We start from the raw sequence: 22,690 nt of genomic DNA on the forward strand, positions 1-22,690 counted from the left end.
CTCGGACCGTAGGCCTTTCAGGAATGTGTCGCGGATATTATCTTCAGTATTTTCGGCTGCCGACACCGATTTAAAGTCACAGTTCCTGGCGAGTGCATATAGCGCCTGTGAGAATTCGGCTACTGATTCTCCTGGCTGTTGCGGCCGTGATCTTAGGAGGTGCCTAGCGTACATGTAGTTTACCGGGGTCCGGTACTTCTGTTTCAGCAGGTTGATGGCGGTCTCGTAGGTAGTCATGTCCTCGATGAGAGTGTATACTCTCGGGCTCAGTTGTGCCTGCAGGACACTTAGTTTGGATGCCTGAGGGACGCTGGATTCTCTCAGGTATGATTCGAAGCAGACCAGCCAGTGTTTAAAGTCTGCGGCTGAGTTTGCTGCTCGTGGGTTCAGGTCCAGGTACGGCGGTCTGAGGGCTCGCAGCCAAGCTGGCTGGTGTGGCTGTGCTCCTGGGAGCTGCGCTGGTGGCTCCTCCGCCGGTTGTGACTCATTAAATTTAGTCAATAAAATTGATATACCTATCAATTCCTCCAATAAAAGGCAAAGAGTTACGAAGGTGACTAAAGGTTTTTATTGACTAAATAACAGAGCCCACTCTCGTGGGTGATCCGATCCAAGCAGGAGGAATACCAGCCAGTCGCTCACCTTTATACCTGGCCTGGTGGGTGGAGCCAAGGCGGAGTCGGCAGTGGTCATCCCAGGTATAGCAGTGTGGCAAGAGGCGACCTCGTACCGTGATACAATAGTGGTCAGTGATACAGTTATAACGAACAGTGGTGAACAGTGCTAACTACTAACAGTGATACGATAGTGAACGTGGTTTACCACACTATCCACCTACGATTATGATATCTTGTACCGGCCAGGTAAGCTGAACGAACCCCCTGATGCTCTTTCACGAATTACATGCGCCAGCGTGCATATTGATAGACTTCAGACCCTCCACAACGACCTCTGCCACCCCGGGGTCACCAGACTTTACCATTTCATTAAGGCCCGCAACCTGACCTACTCCATCGAGGAGGTCAGGACCATGACCAGGAACTGCCAGACCTGCGCCGAGTGCAAACCGCACTTCTATAGGCCGGACAGAGCAAGCCTGATCAAGGCCACCCGCCCCTTCGAGCGCCTGAGCATCGACTTTAAGGGGCCTCTACCGTCATCTGACCGCAATGTGTACTTCCTCAACATCGTTGATGAGTACTCCCGTTTCCCTTTTGCCTTCCCCTGCCCAGACATGACCAGTAGCACGGTCATCAAGTGCCTGAACGACCTCTTCGCCTTGTTCGGGTTCCCGAACTATATACATAGTGACCGGGGCTCCTCCTTCATGAGCGAGGAACTCCGTCAGTTCCTACTAGCGAGAGGTATTGCAGCAAGTAGGACCACCAGCTACAACCCCCGAGGGAACGGCCAGGTGGAAAGAGAGAACGCGACGGTATGGAAGGCCGTCCTCTTAGCCTTAAAGTCTAAGGGCCTCCCAACCTCCCGCTGGCAGGAAGTCCTCCCGACAGCGCTGCACTCCATCCGGTCACTACTTTGCACTGCCGTTAACGCCACCCCCCATGAACGAATGTTTGTTTTCCCCAGGAAGTCGACTACGGGAACCACTCTACCAACCTGGCTGACCTCTCCGGGGCCCGTCTTGCTGCGAAAGCACGTGAGGGCCCATAAAACGGACCCCCTGGTCGAGAGGGTGAACCTCCTGCACGCCAACCCCCAGTACGCCTACGTGGCTTACCCAGACGGGCGGGAGGACACTGTCTCCTTATGAGACCTCGCACCCTCGGGCACTCCGGAGACACCACCTTTACCCCCCACCCCCCCCCCCCCACCACCCCCCCCAATTCCAGCCCAGGTAGACGGCATGCCGGAACCCCACGAGCCTTCGCCGACCACGCAGACACCAGCATTAACACCGGATAATGCAGCACCGCCGCTGCGACGATCGGAGAGGCTGACATACCAGAACTGGTAGCACACTTCACCCCGCCAGACTCAAATCTAAACAAGGGGTGAATGTGGTAAACCACTTTTATCGTTCACTATCGTTACACTATAGTTATCACTGTTGTATTGTTCTCACTGTTCTCACTGTTGTATCACTATACGAGGTCGCCTCTTGTCGCGCTGTTATACCTGGGCTGACCACCTCCGACTCCGCCCATGGCTCCACCTGCCTGCCCAGGTATAAAGGTAGTCGACTGGCTGGTATTCCTCCTTGTTGGACCCGATCACCCACGAGGGTGGGCTCTGTTATTTAGTCAATAAAAACCTTTAGTTACGTTCCTAACTTGTCGCTTTTTATTGGACGAATTGATAGGTATATCAGCAGTAAACTGGCGGTTATGGATCGGCCATCCATATATGCCCCGCCCAATTTTCCTTTCCACTGATTTCAAAAGTTGGGTGGAGTGTACAACAGACGGTCGATCCGCAACCACCACGCTAAAAGTGAAAATTGGCCCGTAGAATCTTAAAGCAGAGGAGGCCACTTGGCCCTCAGTACTTGTGCCGGCTCGCAGTCCCATTATCCGTACCTTTTAAAAAAATATATTTTTCCCAAATTTGATCCATTACCCTTTTAAAAGCGGTTATGGATTCTGCTTCCACCACTTTTTCCTGATAGGACGTCCTAACACCGCTTGTATTACGGAAACAAAAATCATCTAACTTCTCCCTTTATTCTTATGATAAATTTATGCCCTCTAGTTACTGACTTGCCAACTTGGAAATTGTTTTTTTTTTTTTTTTTTTAAAAACTGTTTACCTTACTAAAACCCCTCATAATTTTTTAACAACTCTATCAGATCTCCCCTTAACTTTTTCTGTTCTCATGAAAAAAGTCCAAGTTTCTCTTGTTTCTCCTCATCACTAATGCCTTTAAATCATTTTAATGAATCACTTCGGCACCCTCTCCTTGACACCCTCCATAAAATAAGTGCCCAAAAATGGACACAATATTCTAACTGCAACCTAGACAATTATTTGTACAGATTTAGCTCTTTGTTTTTATACCCTGTGTCCCATCTCCCTCGATACCCTTACTTATCAAAAATCTATCGATCTCCGTCTTGAAAATGTCAACTGACTCAGCATCCACAGCCTGTTGGGGAACGAGTTCCAGATTTCCACTGCCCTTTGTGTGGAAAAGTGCTTTTTGATTTTACTCCTAAGTGGCCTAGGGCTAATTTTAAGATTATGCAGTTTTGTTCTGGATTCTCCCACCAGTAGAAATTGTCCCTCTGTATCTACCTTATTGAATCCCTTTATCATTTCAAACACCTTGATTAGATCACCCCTCAACCTTATAAACTCAAGGGAATAAAAGCCAAGTTTATGCAACCTGTACTCATAATTTAATCCTTTTAGCCCCGATATAATTCCGGTGAATCTGCACTGTACCCCATCCAAGGCCAGTATATTTTTCCTGAGGCTTGGTGCCCAGAACTGAATGCAGTACTCCAGATGGAGTCTGACCAAGGCTCTGTACAACCAAAGCATCACTCCTACACTGTCTTGAGGTAAAGGTCAGATTCCATTAGCCTTTTTCATTACTTTTTGTACCTGGGTCAAGTTTTCCAATGTTACCTCACTTCTTCTCTCTCCCATAAGAGATGATTCATGCTGGTTTCACAGTTGGTTTTTTGACTAGGTGTATGTTCTTCATGTGTGCATGTAGATGCCAGGCTACTGGACTGTGGAAAGCATCACAGCAGACCCTAGCCTTCCTTCATTTGATGTGTGTACATGCACACACATATAGAATTTCAACAGGCATCACTTGGTGGCTATGAGTGGGAACTCTCTGGTGGGTGAGTTCAGGGGACATAACCTTATAATTAGAGCTAGGCTGTTCAGGGGCAACATCAGAAAACACTTCACACAAAAGGGTAGTGGGAATCTGGAACTCTCTCCCAAAAAGGTTGTTGAAGCTATGCCAACTGAAAATTTCAAAACTGAGATTTATACTGTAGATTTTTGTTAGACAGGAGTATTAAGGGTCACGGAACCAAGGCGAGTAGATGGAGTTACGATGCAGATCAGCCATGATCTAACTGAATGGCAGAACAGGCTTGAGGGGCTGAATGGCCTACTTCTATTTTTATGTTCCTATGTATTCTCCTTCCCCCCCCCCCTACCGCCTGAAAATTAGAGACATTGATGTTAATTGTATCTTCACTGCCACCCAGGGTTTGAACCTTTAATTTTCTACTGAAAAGAATAGGATAACATTTTGATTTGCAACATCACACACAACAAATGTTTACTGATATGGGCAGTAACATTAGACATTGGTTCCATAATTGGTCTGAGCTGTTATTAAAGATAAAGAAAAACAGACAAAATTGAATACAAAAGAAATGAAATGAAAGGGAGGGGAACTGGGGAACAAAGGGATGGGGTTTTGTGTTATTAAAGCAACAAGCATGACTCATTATTCCAAGCAAGAAAATGTATTTGTTTCATTAAAAATTCCAGTTAGTATCAAAAAAGTGTGTTCAATATCCATTTGGAAATAACTTACCTCCAACTTCGATTAAGTTCAAGAAATCGGGAAACACCGGTCTGTGCAGAAGCCACATCAATGTGCACTGAAACAGCTGCAGGGAAAGATGGAAGCGAGCGTGATGCTAGGAAAAGTCCTCTCTATCATGAAATGTTCACTTGAAAATAGTTTCAGAATCGTCATTAAGCAACATTCTGCTTTCAATATATGACCATTTAGTGAAATCAGAATGTATAGGAAATAGAACATACTGTATTTTAAAAACAATACAGGTTACTAAGAGTTGGTCATAAAAAAAAACAGGTGACAAGAGAAAATAATTTAAGACTAATGAAATATTAAGGAGATGTGAAGGGATATTGACTGGAAGGATAGGTAGAATGATTGGCCCAGAAATTCGGGTCCCAACGCGTGAGTGTGGACGGAGTACTCACGCGTGGACCCGATGGAAGTGCTGGAATCTTGCATGCACTACGCATGCGCGGGAAACTGGCACTTCCGATCCTCTGAACCAAGGGGTTCAGAGGTCGAACGCGTGCGCGCGGGAGTCTGCGCGTGCGCATTGAACTTCCTTCTTTTTTAATACAGGTTTTAACGTGCGGGTAAGTCTGTACATTTTAGAAATGGAAAAAGCAGCCGTAAGGACTTCATTTTCAAAGGTAAGTGGTCAATTATTTAAAATTAAAACATTTTTTCCACAGGTTTTTTACTTTTAAATACTTTAAAGCAAGGTAAGTTTATTTTTAGCCCTGTTTTTTTATAAAATTATTTTTTTCAAAAATTTAAATTTTTGTTTAAAATAGTTATTTAATGTCATTTATAGTTTATTTACAAAGTGTGATTTAAAATTTTTTTATTTGAAGGTAAAGTACAGTTTTACAGCCTCAGCATTTATACATTTTGACAGGTCCATCTGTCAAGACATGAATGGAGCATTCCCTGCTCCGATTGGCTGCCTGTTGCTCACGTGATCCCAGGGGAAGCATCGCACTAACTACGCCCCTGGGACACGCCGGCATAGCGCGCCGGCCTCTGGGACAGGCCTCGGAGAGGAATTCCATGCAGGCCAAGAGGTCAACTGCCGGCGCGCTAGGTAAGTGTAGGTCGGGGGCTTGCACCCGCGGGAAGCCCCCGACCCGAATTTTTGGGCCACTATTTTGTCAATATGAAGCTGTAAAAAATGGGAGTCCAAATGAACAATGTACATAGTGAAATATGAGGCATGGCATGCAGACTGGGTCATTCAGGCTCCACAGATGCAGATGTGCTGACTGGGTGAGATTTAACAAGGAAACAATGGCGTGAGGATGACGGTGGCGAGAACTGCAACAATGATCAGTGTGGATGTGGTGAACAGCCAGCTATGAAGCATCGTATGGGGAATGTATACTGGTGCTTTTCTAAAATGACAAAAGCCTGGAGACCATTGGTTTAACTGCATGTAAAAGGCTGGGCTATATTGTCAGCACGCTATGGATGAACTGTGAATTATGAAACTTCAATAATCTGTGACTGATAAAGCTAACAACCACACCAATATATATCTTGATAGGGTGGCTGCAATCGGTGTAGATCAAAAAAGAGCCTTCCCACATCTATTCAAATATTGTAGAAATATTTACAAAGTAAAGATATTTCCCTTGGAACTTGATAGTTTAAACTTGCAACACCTACAAGCACTGTATTACTGAGACTTTAAATAACTTGCCACAGGAAGTACCTGATCTCTCTCTTTTGCTCTGACTGCTCAGCCAATGGGGAGTGAGAATGTAAAATAAACAGACTTATAGGCAAATCACATTGAGCTGCTGTTGTGGACCTACTGGCCAGCCTCAGAATGGTGCTGACATAACACTGGCTCCTCACCTAGAAATCCCTGAATGACTAAGGGAAATCAGCTCGAGTACTAGCTAGTGTGCAAATCATGCCAACAAAGCAGCAATGGTCCCTAATAATCAGGAAAACATGAAAAAGTATAAATAATGCAGTTTTTCTTTTAAAACTAGAATATCCAAAATAAATTATTTCATAGCTAAAAACACATACAAAAATAGAACTAAAGCTAATATGAATTCATGCAACTATGTGATGTGACAGATGCCTGGTGATATAATGGTTCAGTCCAGAAAATCATGGCCTTTAAAACCTGCAGATTCTGCTCAGTGTTTCACTCTATTGAGCAAAATTAGAAGTGGATTGGCCAAGACAATAACGGAGATGTTTTGCAGCCGACGTCTAGTTATCATCCACCCAAACTCCATCTCAGCGGATGAGCTTTCCAATGACGGCAGTTTATTGCAGTTTGATTATGCCTTCATTGTATTTGTGGGCTGGGTGCTCTTCAGTCTCTTGATTGATATAATTGAGGTGACAGCTCATATTGTTGCTCGTCCTCCAACTTAAAACAATGGAAGTGCAAGTATGCATGTAAATGTCATGCTGCGCTTATTTTGCCTACTCCACCATGCTCTAATTCTTGGTGACAGCAAGCATGCAAATGGTTAGTTTATGAATAGATAATACCAAATGTTTATCAGCGACAGTTTTGACAATACATGGTAACCCTTAGATTGCCAGCAGTTCTAAGGAATTTAAAGCTCCCTGTGCTGGCCAATTTTTATTTTTTATGCACTGTGACACTAACAAACCCTAGTAGTACAGTAATCATATTATTGTAATAGTAATGCAAAAACTACTAAAAATACTTTTAATAAAAATGTAATTTCCATTTACTTTTCCCCCCTCCATTACTTCTGTTTTAACTTTTAATTTTATTTCTATCTCATATGCACTATTATAACCTTTCTACCTGGGCAGTAGTTCTGCCTCCAGGCCCTACTATCTGTTTTGAAGGTAAGACATGAATCATACAATTCAATTTCACCTTTGATTGGCTATAAATCAGTTTTGACATCCAAAGATCAGGTGTATAAAGACTGACATGATCATGTCATCAACATCATCAGATCCCTTTATAAAACTGGCTAATATAAATATGGCAATTTTGAAATGTTGTAAAATCAGATGGATTTTAAAGAAAGGAAAGAGCTTTCACACCCTCAGAACAGGAAACTTTGTGCTATCCGGCACCCACGGGACCGAGCTGCTGCCGTTGCCTCAAAACTGCCGTACTCTCCAGAGTTAATGTTGAGAGATACGGAGATTCTTATCTCCGTATTTGACAACAAACACTGTTGCTTAGCAACAGCTTCTAAACACTCGGGTGTGGCCCTAAAGCTCTGTAGCTGAAGCTGTTGCTATAGCTACAGACCTTGCACAGCTTGACTGTTCAAACAAAGCAAAAAAAACCAAAAAGAATAAAAAACGGCTGCTGATTTTTGCCGGTGGCTCCAGATTGCCGGATAGCTCACCTCCGGATAGCACAAAGTTTCCCGTACTTTAAAACCAATAGATTACTGTTGTTAGTTAGGTAAATGTGGCAGCAAAATTTGTATACAGCAAGGTCCTACAACTGGCAAATGAATGATAACACCATAAAACAGATTAGGTGAAAGAGGAACATGTCCAGGATCAGGACACTGGGAGAACTCTTTTTTTTAACATCCATCTGAACAGGCAAACAGGGCCTTGGTTTAGTATTTCATCCTAAAGATGGCTCTTCGAACAATGTACTTCCTCAATACTACAATGAAGTGTCAGCCCAGATTATGTGCTCAAGTCCTTAGTGGGGCTTGAACTCTCAACCATCTGATTCAGAGGCAAGAGTACTACCAACTGAACCAAGTTGATACTTGTAAAATCTATAACGAGTTACTTACAATAAGCAGAATATGTGGACGGGCATGTAAAGAGCACAATCATGTAAATGCAGCACTTCCTTTTTTTTAAAAATGTGTAATATCAGTCTCACTGCAATCAAACCTACGATCTTGGTTTGCCTCAAAGACTGTCAACGTAAGGCACCACTTAAAAAGACACCACTAATAGCAAACGGACAACCTATCCAAATTAAAAGATATTTCCCCTGGATTTATTTTTACACAACTGTAAAATTCAATATCCTGTGGTGCCCGCCGATCGTGGAAAACATGCAGTGAACATGGAAAATGTGTAGTGAACTGGTGGACACCACATGCTCATATACCATGGTCACCAGGACACGTACTGAAGATCTAAACATGAGTAAGCAGTTGTAGAGATCAATCCCCAGTCAGCTTACACATCCTGCATCTGTGTACAATGGATTTCGCAAGCTGGTTTGCCTAAATCAAGGTTTGTTATCATAGTAGGGTTACAGACCTGTTGTTGGAGGCACAATCTCATGTAGCCTTTGCATGGCGACTCCACCGGGGTAGTTGTAGTGGGATACATACAGCAGCATCCCAGTGTAGCAGGCATTTGCCACTAGATGTGAAATCGCAACAACGGATCCTAATTTATACAGAAAGGATTTGCGGAAATTTATCATTCTGTGCAACAAAAGAAATAGAAGTAATTAGTGATGGGCTTTTATTAGTCATTACACTTAGGAACACAGGGGCAGGAGCAACTTTCCCGTGAAGTCTGGAAGTCCCGCGCAGGCCGCTCACTGGCTTTACAATGGAAATAACCGGGGATGCGCGAAAAATTGAATGGGCTGCGCAGCTAGTTAAAGGGCCCGTGCACCAAAAAAAAAAAAATCACACTGATCATTGGACAGGAGTAGGCTATTCAGGCCTTCGAGCCTGTTCCAACATTCAATCAGACCAAGGCTGATCTGTACCTCAAACTCCTCTTACCCACCTTTGCTCCATATCTCTTAATACCCTTACCTAACAAAATTTTACCGATCTCATTCTTGAAAATGTCAATTGACCCAGAATCCACAGCCTTTTGGGGGAGTGAGTTTCAGATTCCACTACCCTTTGTGTGTAAAAGTACTTCTGATTTCACTGCTCAATTGCTTCAACTCTAATTTTAAGATTATGCCCTCTTGTTCTGCATTCCCCCACTCGAGGAAATAGTTTCTCTGTATCTACCCTATCAGATCTCTATCATTTTAAAGAACACAAATAGATCACCCTTCAAATTTCTAAACTCAAGGGAATAAATGCCAAGTTTATGCACCCTGTCCTCATAATTTAACCCTTTAAGCCCTGGTATCATTCAAGTGAATCTGCACTGTACCCCTTCCAAGGCCAGTATATCTTTCCTGAAGTTCAGTGCCCAAAACTCAATGCAGTACTCCAGATGGGGTCTGACCAAGGCTCTGAATAGCTGAAGCATCACTCCTTCACTATCCACCCCCTTGAGGTAAAGGTCAGCATTCCATTAGCCTTTTTGACCTGTGCACTAGTTTTTACTGATTTGTGTGCACGGATACCTAAATCCCTTTGCTCCTCCAGAGCTCCAAATCCTTCACCGTGAACAAAATATTCTGTTTTGTTTTTCTCAAATCCAAAGTGGATGACCTTTCACTTCTCCACATTGAACTCAGTCTGCCATAGATTTGCCCACTCGCTTAGTCTGTCTGTGTCCTTTTGTAACTTCCTGCTCCCATCCATGTAACTTACTGTGTCTCCTAACTTAGTGTCATCGGCAAACTTAGATATACAACTCGCTATTGCTTCATCCAAGCCATTAGTGCATAGGGTGAAAAGCTGAGGCCCCAGTATAGATCCCGGGGAACACCAATGGTCACATCCTACCAGAGAATGAAAGCTTTATCCCAACTCTCTGTCTTGTACCATCCATCCAATTACCCATGTCACAATGTTATCTCTAATTCTATGTGCTCTTTTGCCCTTATACAACAATAGTTCATAGATACAGAAAATGCTGGAAACACTCAGCAGGTCAGGCAGCATCGTGGAGAGAGAAACAGAGTTAATGCTTCAGGTCGGTGACCCTTCGTCAACAGCCTGAAACGTTAACTGTTTCTCTCTCCACGATACTTCCTGACCTGCTGAGTGTTTCCAGCATTTTCTGTTGTTGTTTCAGAATTCCAGCAGTCGCAGTATTTTGCTATTGTAATAGTTCATAGATACTGGGTATGATTCCAGTTCACCACAAGCACCATACAGGCAGATTTTTCCTTCGACTGTACTAGCTTTTTCCATAAAGACTGGAGCTCAGAAAATTTGTTTCTCATTCCTCTCTATAATATTGAACTTAGAGCACTTTGCCATCCTGAAACTAATGCTGCAGTAGAATATAAATAATGCAACAATCAGCATGAATAAAATATTGTATTGTGATACATTTTGGTAGAAAGAATGAAGAGAGGAAATATAAACTAAAGGGTACAATCCTAAAGTGAGTGCATGAACAGAGAGACCTGGGGGCATATGTGCACAAAGCGTTGAAGGTGGCAGGACAGGTTGAGAAAGCAGTTAAAAAAAAGCTTATGGGATCCTCGGTTTCATGACTAGATGTACAGAGTACAAAAGCGTGGAAATTATGATGAACTTGTATAAAACACTGTTTTGGCCTCAACTGGAGTATCGTGTCCAATTCTGGGCAGCACACTTTAGGAAGGATGTGAAGGCCTTAGAGAGGGTTCAGAAAGGATTTACGAGAATGATTCCAGGGATGAGGGACTTCAGTTACGTGGCTAGACTGGAGAAGCTGGGGTTGTTCTCCTTAGAGCAGAGAAGATTGAGAGGAGATTTTATAGGTGTTCAAAATCATGAGGGTTCTGGACAGAGTAGAGAGAAACTGTTCCCACTGGCAGAAGGGTCGAGAACCAAAGGACACAGATTTAAGGTGATTGGCAAAAGAACCAAAGGTGACGCAAGAACGAACTTTTTTACTCAGCGAGTGGTTAGGATCCGGAATGCACTGCCTGAAAGGGTGGTGGAGGCAGACTCAATCACGGCTTTCAAAAGGGAGTTGGATAAGTACCTGAAAGAAAAACATTTGCAGGGCTACGGGGAAAGGGCGGGGGAGTGGGACTAGCTGAGGTGCTCTTGCAGAGAGCCGGCACGGTGGACCGAATGGTTACAGCATGGAAGAAGGCCATTCTATGATTCATTTTATGATTCTAAAACGAAACATATGAAGACATACTAATATATACAGAGAAGTGTGAAGCAACTGAGAACTTCGGATATCCTAAAGCAGGGATGCCCAAAGCTTTTGTTTTCAGGGGCCGCATAGGTGCAGACCACGGGGCCTCGGGCAATGTATAGGGGTAGAATTTCTGCAGGGGTTCTCACGATCTCCCGCTGTAACTTGAGCATAAATGTCAGAAGCAGTGTAATGGCCGTTTAAAAATTTTATTTGATAAATAAAAGTGCTTATAAGCCACTTGACTGCCAGAGGGGGAGTGGGACTAGCTGAAGTGCTCTTGCAGAGAGCTGGCACGGGCTCAACGGGCCAAATGGCCTTCCGTGCTGTAACCATTCTATGATTCCCAATTGAGGTCCTTTTTTTCTTTGTTCATCTCACAGTCCTTTCCAAATTGAATTAAATGGACACATGGCTGCTCCTTTGGTTGGGAAAATATATTTGATGGGGAATTATCAGAGAAATAATAATAACAAATTAACACATACTTATTCAGTGTTGCACAGCTAGATACTTATCTTTACAGCGTATGCCAATTTGGGCTGAACAATCCTAATAATAAGTGTTAGTAATGCACAACTAATTTATTGTATAATAAATGTCTAAAATCACCTATACAACATTCGCTTTACAAAAAATACAATCAACTCTTGACTTTTTAAGGATAATGCCATTGAATACTTACAGGTGCGAGCACCCTATTGCTGCAACGACATTCAAGACAGGAAAAGTGTAAATTATGAAGCGCAACTCCTTGTGAGGTAGGAATGAATATAAAAAGATGAAACCAAGCGTCGGGAAGAGTAGCCTCCAGCTCCTCCGGTCCCGAGCCCCAAGAGGCAGAAAAATTATACTGCAACCGAGAGCACGAGGCAGCACCGAGTAAAAATACCAGAAAAAGGGTGATGTCTAAATAGAATCTCAGTCAAGGAAACACAAAAAAATTGTAATCTGTTACTTAAGTCATTAAACTCAAAACAAAAATCTACATTTAAGGAACCAGCAAGTAACACTGCAGCAAAAATGGTGCAAATTTGTAGCCTATCTAATGGAAATCAATTGAAATTAGTCAAGGATACGGAGGGATTGTCAGGCCCATCGAACTGAATTCATCCTCAAACTTGTAATAGTCACTTTTTCAAATTTCTTTCCAATGACAACTTCCAATACTCCCAGGTCAGGCACAGTACGGATTAGATGCAGAGAAAAGCTCCCTCGTCTCTGCGCCAAGTGTTTTTTTCTTCCCCACAGGAGGTAGTAGGCAATGTGACATTTCCTAGACCAGGTGTACTTATGGATCCTTGGAGTCAGATTGCCAGTGAGTGACAAATGATGGATAGTTTTATGCTGTGGATTCATTCCCATTAGCAATTAGAATGATTTTAGACACTTACAGCCAGAAGGCAACAAAGACTTTTGTAACACCAGTCGGCACTGGATTTGAACCCGCGCCTTAGGAGGTGAAAGGACAGTGGGTTTAACTCATGGCACCAACTAGTTCCACTTGCATCAGCGCTAAAATGAAACTTTTTTTTTGCAAAAGCAATCTGTATCTCAAAGCAATTCAGTACAGAGAAGCAGGATGCTTTGGTGAATAATTCACACCTCTGAATGAATCAGAACCCCAGTTAGCACACTGATAAATGCAGTGAAACTACCATTTTTAGGGGTAACATTTATGATTATGCTTTCTTGGCACAGAGCCTCACTTGCCAGAAATGTACGTCAGGAATCAGGCACTTGTAGCTCATGATTCTCTGTCTATTACTTTAATGGATGGAAAATCATGGACTGCACATACCCAATTTCCTAAAATATGCTCCAAGCAGAGAGGCAATGTCAGTTGCATTGCAACTAGAAAATTTACCCTTAATGGCGCATTAAAAATCTTTAGATGTTTACAAAGTTTATCACATTTTGTTACAATGAGCGTGAAATTCCTGCCTTCATTTTAGCGAAATGCTGGTGTAAAGTGGTAGAAAGTGACTCCTCCCACATAGCTTTATAATTACTGATGATCCTCAAAATCATATGGGAAGCAAGAGCCTGATAATGTTTTTTCTCTTGAATCCAATACTGGCAATATAGAGATAATGAATGTCTGGGAGTAATTATAAAGGCAATAATCTGATTGCGTGGTTGAGGTGGTATTACACAAGCTTTATAACCTTCAGTTGAACTCCAAGATAAGATTTTAATCTTGAAATCACTAATTCACGCTGATGTGTTTTTTTTTGCTGGCAACTGCTGTTATAGTGAAGCCAGCAGCCTTTGCTCTACCTGTCAATGTGTGATGACACTCACAGTGATAGATGAACAATTGTGATGTTGCAAGTTCATAGTGATAATCATTGATTGCACAGAAATAAGACTGTCAGCATATCTCATATTTAACTTAACATGTAGTGGGACTGTATTTTTTGTTTAAACTATATATTCACAGTGAAGTCAAATCACATTTAAAATAAACATTTTCACTGTTGTTGAATTTGCTTTTGAGTTCTACTATAGTGATCTGAAGGCTGTGTAAAAGGATAGTCCCCATTTGGAGCTCTTATTCAAGACTGTGTTGTACCAAAGTACTTCTCCCTCAGGCCATAGGAGACGTCCCCAAAATATAGAATCCACACACACGGTTAGACCTGAAAGGAAACATACTGGAATGTTACTAGATGTGTTTATTTAGATGTATGGACAAGTGTGTAAATTCCAGTCCCTGTCTAAGAACAAACAGTATGTTACTTACCCAACCACACCAAACCAGCTGGTACCGCATGGCACAGACTTTTGAAAATAGAAATACGACGGTTCACTACTGACAGCAGCAGCGTGAGGCCCAGGAATATGCAAAGCTCGGATCGGAACACAATGATAGATAAAGCAGAAAGCCAGATAAAGGTGCCATGGTTCTGCTGCATCCAGGCAGTAAACGCCAAGATAACTGCAACATAGATGAAATATACAGTTTTCAAATGAATGTGCCCCTTACAGACTGTGTGCCTATAAAAATGTTTCAAGTTTTTTTTTAACTTTCGCTGGAAGTAAAAGATTTGCATATCAGCATTTACTCCTTTAGAACAATTTCAAATTTTAATTTAGTCTGGCACAGTTCCATTCTTACAGGTCCATTGTTACAGGTAATGTATATTCTCAGTCACTAGCCTTGGCTTGGTGGTAGCACTTGTTTGAGTCAGAAGGTTGTGGGTTCATGCCCCACTCCAGCATGAGAGCATAATCTAGGCTGACACTTTGGTGCTGTACTGAGAGTGTGCTGCACTGTCGGGAGGTTCCGACTTTCAGACGAGACGTTAAACCGAGGCCCTGTCTTTCCTCTCGTGGACATAAAAGATCCCATGGCCCTATTCAAAGAAGTTCTCCTATTTTTTTGGCCATTATTTATCCCTCAACCATCACTAAAAACAGGTTATCTGGTCATTTATCTTATTACTGTTTGTGAGACGTTGCTGTGTGCAACTTGGCTGTCATCTCAGGATTACTCCCTGTGCCACGTGCTAGTGAGAGCAGAAATAGAAGAATAGACCAGATGAATGTGTGGCTGGAGAGATGATGTAGGAGGGATTTAAATTCCTGAGGCATTGGGACCAATTCTGGGGAAGGTGGGACCTGTACATGCTGGACGGGTTACACCTCAGCAGAAACGGGACCAACATCCTCGCAGGGGGGTTTGCTAGTGCTGTTGGGAAGGATTTAAACTAGTTTGTCAGGGGGCTGGGAACCTAAGTGTGGGCCCAGAACAGAGAGAGACAAAGCTGGAAGTGCAAGTTAGAAAAGTAGTCAGCAAAACTAGTAGGGAGCAGAAACAAAGGCCAACAGTAAAGAGGGTCAAAGTGCAGAAAAATATTAAACAGGCAAAGTTGAAGGCACTTCATCTAAATGCACGCAGCATTCGCAACAAGGTGGATGAATTAATGGCACAAATAGAAGTAAATGGGTATGATGTAATTGCCATTACAGAGACATGGTTGCAGGGTAACCAATGCTGGGAACACTTAGGTTCCCAGCCCCCTGACAAACTAGTTTAAATCCTTCCCAACAGCACTAGCAAACCCCCCTGCAAAGATGTTGGTCCCGTTTCTGCCGAGGTGTAACCCGTCCAGGGTACTCAACATTTAGGAAGGTCAGACAAAAAGGAAAAGGAGGTGGCGTAGCGCTGTTAATAAGGGATGAGATCGGTACGGTAGAGATAAAAGATCTTGGCTTGGCAGGTCACGAAGTAGAACTGGAATCAGTTTGGGTGGAGCTAAGAAACAGCAAAGGGTGGAAAATATTGGTGGGAGTTGTGTATAGGCCACCAAACAGTAATGGTAATGTAGGGCACAGTATCAATCAAGAGATTAGAAGTGCATGTAACAAGGACAATACGGTAATCATGGGGGACTTTAATCTACATATTGACTGAGCAAATCGAAATTACCACTAATGGTATGGAGGACGAATTCTTGGAATGCATGCAAGATGGTTTCCTGGATCAGTATGTGGAGGAACCAACCAGGGAACAGGCTATTCTGGATCAGGTACTGTGTAATGAGAAAGGGCTAATCAATAATCTTGTGGTGAAGGGGCCTTTAGGGAAAAGTGACCATAATATGATTGAATTTTACATTAAGTTTGAGAGTGATGTAGTCCAATCTGAAACTAAGGTCTTCAATCTAAACAGAGGAAACTACAAGGGTATGAGGGACAAGTTGGCCATGGTAGATTGGGAGACTATACTAAAAGGTATGAAGGTGGACATACAATGGCTAACATTCAAGGAAATAATGCATAATTTGCAACAAACATATATTCCTCTAGGGCATAAAAACCCAAAAGGAAAAGTGATCCAACCATGGCTAACAAAAGAAATTAAAGCTAGTATTAAGTCAAAGGAGGAAGCTTATAAAGTTGCCAGAAAAAGCAGTCAGCCTGAGGATTGGGATCTTTTTAGAAATCAGCAAAGGGGGACTAAGAAATTGATAAAGAAAGGGAAAATGGAATATGAGCACAAACTAGCGAAAAATATAAAAATGGATTGTAAAAGCTTCTATAGTTATGTGAAAAGGAAAAGACTGGCGAAGGTAAATGTAGGTCCTTTAGTCAGAGATAAGAGAATTTATAATGGAGAAATAAGGAAATGGCCGAGAAATTAAATAAATACTTTGTTCTGTCTTCACGGAGGAAGACACAAAAAACCTCCCAGAAATGCGAGAAAACCAAGGGTGTGATGAGAATGAGGAACTTAAAGAAATTATTAGTAAAAAAAAAGTACTAGCAAAATTAATGGGACTAAAAGCCAACAAATCCCAAGGACCGGATGACCTACATCCTAGGGTTTTGAAAGAGGTGGCCATTGGAATAGTGGACGCATTGGTTGTCATCGTCCAAAATTCTATAGATTCTGGAACGGTTCCTGCAGATTGGAAGATAGCAAATGTTACCCCGCTATTTAAGAAAGGAGGGAGAGAGAAAACGGGGAACTACAGACCTGTTAGCCTCACATCAGTAGTTGGAAAATGCTGGAATCTATTATAAAGGATGCAATAACTAGGCACTTAGAAAGTAATAGTAAGATTGGGCAGAGTCAACATGGATTTATGAAAGGGAAATCCTGTTTGACAAACCTATTGGAGTTCTTTGAGGATGTAACTAGTGGAGTAGACAAAGGGGAACCAGTAGATCTGGTGTATCTCGCTTTTCAGAAGGCCTTCGATAAGGTCCCACACAAGAGGTTGGTGAACAAAATTAGGGCACATGGAATTGGGGGTAATATACTAGCATGGATTAAGAATTGGTTAACAGACAGAAAACAAAGAGTAGGGATAAACGGGTCTTTTTCAGGATGGCAGGCTGTGACTAGTGGGGTACCGCAAGGATCGGTGCTTGGGCCCCAGCTATTCACAATCTATATCAATGATTTAGATGAGGGGACTAAATGTAACATTTCCAAATTTGCTGATGATACAAAGCTAGGTGGCAGTGTCAGTTGTGAAGAGGATGTGAAGAGTCTTCAAGAGGATCTCGACAGGCTCAGTGAGTGGGCGAGAACATGGCAGATGGAATATAATGTAGATAAATGTGAAGTTATCCACTTTGGTAGAAAAAACAGAAAGGCAGAGTATTTCCTAAATGGTGAAAGATTGGGGAGTGCAGATGCTCAAAGGGACCTGGGTGTCCTTGTACATGAGTCACTGAAAGTGAATGTGCAGGTGTAGCAAGCCATTAGGAAGGCAAATGGTATACTGGCCTTCATTACAAGAGGATTTGAGTATAGGAGTAAAGAAGTCTTACTCCAATTATATAGGGCCTTGGTGAGACCACACCTGGAGTACTGTGTACAATTTTGGTCTCTTTACCTAAGGAAGGATATACTTGCCATAGAGGGAGTGCAACAAAGGTTCACGAGATTGATTCCTGGGATGGCGGGACTGTCGTATGAGAAGAGATTGAGTAAACTAGGCCTGTATTCTCTTGAATTCAGAAGAATGAGAGGGGATCTCATTGAAGCATACAAAATTATTACAGGGCTGGATAGGATGCATGCTGGGAGAATGTTTCCCTTAGCTGGGGAGTCTAGAACCAGGGGCCACAGCCTCAAGATAAAGGGTAGGCCATTCAGGACTGAGATGAGAAGAAATTTCTTCACACAGATGGTGGTGAATCTTTGGAATTCTCTACCCCAGAGGGCTGTGGAGGCTCAGTCATTGGGTATATTCAAAACAGAAGGTCGATAAGATTTCTGACTAGTAAGGGCATCAAGGGATATGGCGATAGGGCCAGTGAATGGCGTTGAGGCAGAAGATCAGCCATGATCTCATTGAATGGCGGAGCAGGCTCGAAGGGCCTACTCCTGCTCCTAGTTCTTATGTTTTTATGCTTCCCTACATTGCAACAGTTACTGCACTTCAAAAGTACTTAATCGTCTATGAAGTGCTTTGGAAGTCCCAAGGTTGTGGATGGCGCTATATAAATGCAAGTTAAAAAAAAATTATATATTGAATTACAGACTTTTAAACATCTAATTTCAGGTAATACTGTACAGGAGGTGTAAACCAAAGATAGAACCTGCTCCAATCTGAGTCTCCAGTATACTACCGCCGCACGGTTCTGCTAAGATTTCAATAATATTCAAGCCATATGATAGAAATCACGTTCCTACGTTCCATTATTTTACTGTGTTTCTAGGAAATATCAAGAAGCACTCGGAAAGGTCATGAATGGTGCAAAATAAATGTATTTTGATCACTACACTGTTCCACTGGATTTAAAGAGATTGTTAATAAATATTATAAAAGCTCTCAGCTCACTGCCAAATAGAATTATATACACTCGTATTTCAGAATTCATGCTATTTTCTAGACTTTACTAACCCCACTATAAATCCGGAATATAGTTCATACATTTCCAAGTTTACTGTAGTGGTAAACCAGGTTACAATAGACCCCATCTCCACAAAAGAATAAACAAGAAGGAATTACGAAGCTGCACTCACCAATAGGAAATGCAAATATATTTGGGAGAGTTCTTGAGCAGTAGAAGAGAAGGTGAAACTGAGTTGCTGAGATCCAACAGTAAAAACAAGCTACCGTTGAGCCAAACTGTTTCCTAACTTCTTTCTGAAACTTCCATAGTGCATAAATCACACAGAGACCCAGGCATCCTCGAACTGTTAAAAAAACATAAAGGAAGCTGAACGCAATTAAATATGCTTTCATTAATAGCTATTACATCTATGGTAGATTTAGAACACTACAAGATCAAAATAAGAGTATTTTATTACATAATCCAGTTAACCCCCTGTTTATCAACTGGAAGCACTCATTAACCAGAAATCCTAACAACTCTGGTGCCCACTGGCTTCCAGATTATAGTTGTTAATTGGAGGGAGATCATTTTTTGTGGCAGGGTATCGAATGGTGTATGCCATTAGTTAGACTTGTCCTTGCGCATTTAGGTTTTAAGATTTTTTTGCGTGGTAAGTTGCTGAAAGTACGAGCTGATAACGTCGCAGCGAGGGAAACAGAGTATCTGGGTCCTGAGTGAACAGGGCAAACAACTGTGTATCTCATTAACCAAACAGATTGCATTGGAGGCAGTTCAGAGACAATTCACTAGGCTAATTCCAGAGATGAGGGGATTGACTTATGAAGAAAGGTTGAGCAGGTTGGGCCTATACTCATTGGAATTTAGAAGAACGAGAGGTGATCTTATTGAAACATATAAGATACTGAGGGGGCTCGACAAGGTAGATACAGAGAGGTTGTTTCCCCTCGTGGGGAAATCTAGAACTCCGGGGCATAGTTTTAGAATAAAGGGTCGCCCTGTTAGAACTGAGACGAGGAGGAATTTCTTCTCTGAGGGTCGTAAATCTGTGGAATTCTGTGCCCCAGAGAGCCGTGAAGGCTGGGTCATTAAATACATTTAGGGTGGAGATAGACAGATTTTTGCAAGATAAGGGAGTGAAGGGTTATGGGGAGCGGGCAGGGAAGTGGCTTTGAGCCCAAGATCAGCCATGATCTTATTGAATGGCGGAGCAGGCTCGAGGGCCAAGTGGTCTATTCCTGCTCCTATTTCTTATGTTCTTACGATTGAAGGGTTGTGAAATTAACAACACAAGGAAGTGTAAATTAGAGTGGCTGAATTCAATGTCAACTCAGGTACGAAAGAGAAATAAAGAGAGGGATTTGATTGAAAGAAAAAAACACAGACTGGGGCGGAGATCACCTCTTACAGAAGGTAGGTACTGCAGGGAATTAAGGGCCAGAGTGATCTCCTGGACTAGTTTCGATCGCCTAGAAGGGTCAGAGAGGAATTTCCCAGATTTTTTCCCCCAAATTGGCCTGGATTTTTAATCTAGCTTTTTGCCTCTCCCAGGAGATCACATGGTTTTGGGTGGGGTGGTGTGTATACATTGTGACGCACAAGCAATTGTGCGGAACAGGCTCGATGGACCAGAGGGTCTTTACCTGTCGGTCATTGTTCGTATGTTCGTAGAAAGGAAAAGTTAAAAAAAAATGTTGATTTTTAAAAATCTCGAACAATTAAAACATAAAGGAATGAGGCTCCACACTCGTAATAGTTAATTTTCAGTGCCAGAGGTTGATTGGCAGTAATTAACACTACATCATGACAAGGGTACTTAGACTGGAAGGGACAAGGCTTAACTTTCTGTGGCGAGTTTAGTTTGTATCTACCACGCAAATACAGCAATTTCACGCCATTCAATGCATTTCGATGGTGAGCCAGAGAGAGAGGCCGTTTTCATAAAGCTAACGGCCGAGCGGCCAACTTGGATAGCAACTTTTCGATATTTGAGTTTAACTGCTCATCTGCCACTCGCCTATCATTTGTGCATAAATAATAGAGCACTGTTAGTCTCACTGTTAGTTTGATAGCAAATTATGGCCCCATGTAGAAAACCAGGAGCAAAGCCAACAAGATAGTATTGGGTTAAAATTCAATTTTGTATTAATATTATGCAATTCTTAGAAGGCGAGAATTTGTGTCATTTGAAAGTACAAGCCATGACAATGAAAGGAGTCAGACGCTCTTGCTTTAAACGATCCTCTAAAGATAATGGGGGGGGAAAAGCAACCTTTTTATTAGGTTAGTGGCTGGTTGTCCCTTATAAGGGAACATTTCCTCTAAGGGCCTCTTAGGTTGTCAAGTTTTGTAACATGTAATTATTTGACCAGAGTGAAGTACCTAGATATATCATCACTAAAGACCCCATCAATAAACATATTAAAAGCCTGAAAAGAAATAGTTTTTTCATAAATTAAAAAATGCAAAATCTTGAAATGGGGATAGGAGGTAAACAACATAGCTTGATGTCGGATATGAGAAAGGCATTACTGTATCCCAATTTGTGAGTTGAGTTCATTTCAGTAAAGATAAGCTGGAGAAAGAAAAGAGAAAGAGAGCTTTGTGTCTTACTCCATTCAGACCAAGGACCAAGTCAGACAAAGAAACACTTGAGAGACTCAAGCTAAGGTTGAAAGGAAAGGAGTCTAAAATTACTTAGTTTAGTTTTGAGAGAGAGGGAGAGATCTTACAGTACTGATCAGCCAATTCCATAATATATGGTACAAGGAATATAGGATAAATGTATTAATACATGAATCAGAAAAAGAGAGACCAGGAATAACTGATGATTGTAGAGGACTCACAGAAGGATTAACCTAGATGCCATAACCAGTCCTTTGCAAGATACAACAACAGCAGTTTGATGTAGAAGATTCAACTTTGACTCAATGGTGTAACCACTCCCAGACAAGGAAGTCATGAGCCTTTTTACTGATAAAATAGACTTTAAAATAGAGCTTATAAATGCTATTGTTTGCTTGGTTGTTCAACTACAAAATAATTATACACAGTATAATCCTTGAAACTGGAATTCTAAAACTGAGCTATGTCACCTTACATTAAATGAAACTGAACACTTGTAATTTCAAACCCCATTTTTCTACTACTTGTGACAATCACTCAGATAACCATGCTGCCTTTGCACACGCAGAGTTAAGAAAATAAGTGATGGTAGAAAAGCAAATGTTGTGCGCCCTTAATTTCTTCATCTCTGGTAAGCCAACAGTTAAATGGTTTCCAACCAATGTTGAACTTCATTCAGCTGACTGGCAGAATATTTCCTTATCATTCAGGTTGGCAATGTAAGACAACGCAACAAGACAAATTCAGCATCAAACATTAAACTCTAGACATACAAGATCAATTCCAATATATTTTGTTTATTGATTGTGGCCATTGCAATACTAGATATCATCCCCATCTTAAATGTATAGTTGATTCCTAAAAATGGAATATTCAGTTCTAACAGGGTCTCAGAACTTACGTCCAAAATGAGCATTAATCATTCCTACAGAGACGGTACACTACAATATACTACTCTGCATGTATATGGCAATATTAACTGTTTGGTTAGGCCACAACCAGGATCAGGCCATGAAAGCTATGTTATGAGCTGAACCAACAATAAATCAGGAATCATTTCTATTTAGAAACAGAATAGAAGAAATTATTGACAAGATGTTAATTTACTATAATAATTCACACATTTAAATAATAAACTGGATCAAATATTGAGTATTTTCATCGAGGCAGAAGCAGAGGGTGCAGAGAAATTTGGGATATGGTACCAATAAAATCAGCAGGCCTACTTCA

The 22,690-nt window shown here is 41.9% G+C and overlaps 1 protein-coding gene across 2 annotated transcripts in view; it reads right to left on the reverse strand.

The window, feature by feature from the left end:
- Window positions 1–22,690, reverse strand: part of alg12 (ALG12 alpha-1,6-mannosyltransferase) — a 32,892-nt gene that overhangs the window by 9,150 nt on the left and 1,052 nt on the right. Inside the window, exons 3-8 of one of the 2 annotated variants that reach the window (XM_086010309.1) lie at window positions 19,005–19,178; window positions 14,262–14,456; window positions 14,054–14,157; window positions 12,201–12,424; window positions 8,768–8,937; window positions 4,526–4,601 (exon numbers count right to left, since the gene is read on the reverse strand). In XM_086010309.1, coding sequence (XP_085866435.1) covers window positions 4,526–4,601; window positions 8,768–8,937; window positions 12,201–12,424; window positions 14,054–14,157; window positions 14,262–14,456; window positions 19,005–19,178 — 943 coding nt within the window. The remainder of the gene's footprint in view (window positions 1–4,525; window positions 4,602–8,767; window positions 8,938–12,200; window positions 12,425–14,053; window positions 14,158–14,261; window positions 14,457–19,004; window positions 19,179–22,690) is intronic. The other variant, XM_086010310.1, reaches the window with a different exon arrangement.

The sequence above is a fragment of the Somniosus microcephalus genome, chromosome 17 (assembly GCF_052327205.1).
Source record: "Somniosus microcephalus isolate GS21.2 chromosome 17, FLI_Smic_1.0, whole genome shotgun sequence".
NCBI classification, from domain to species: Eukaryota; Metazoa; Chordata; class Chondrichthyes; order Squaliformes; family Somniosidae; genus Somniosus; species Somniosus microcephalus.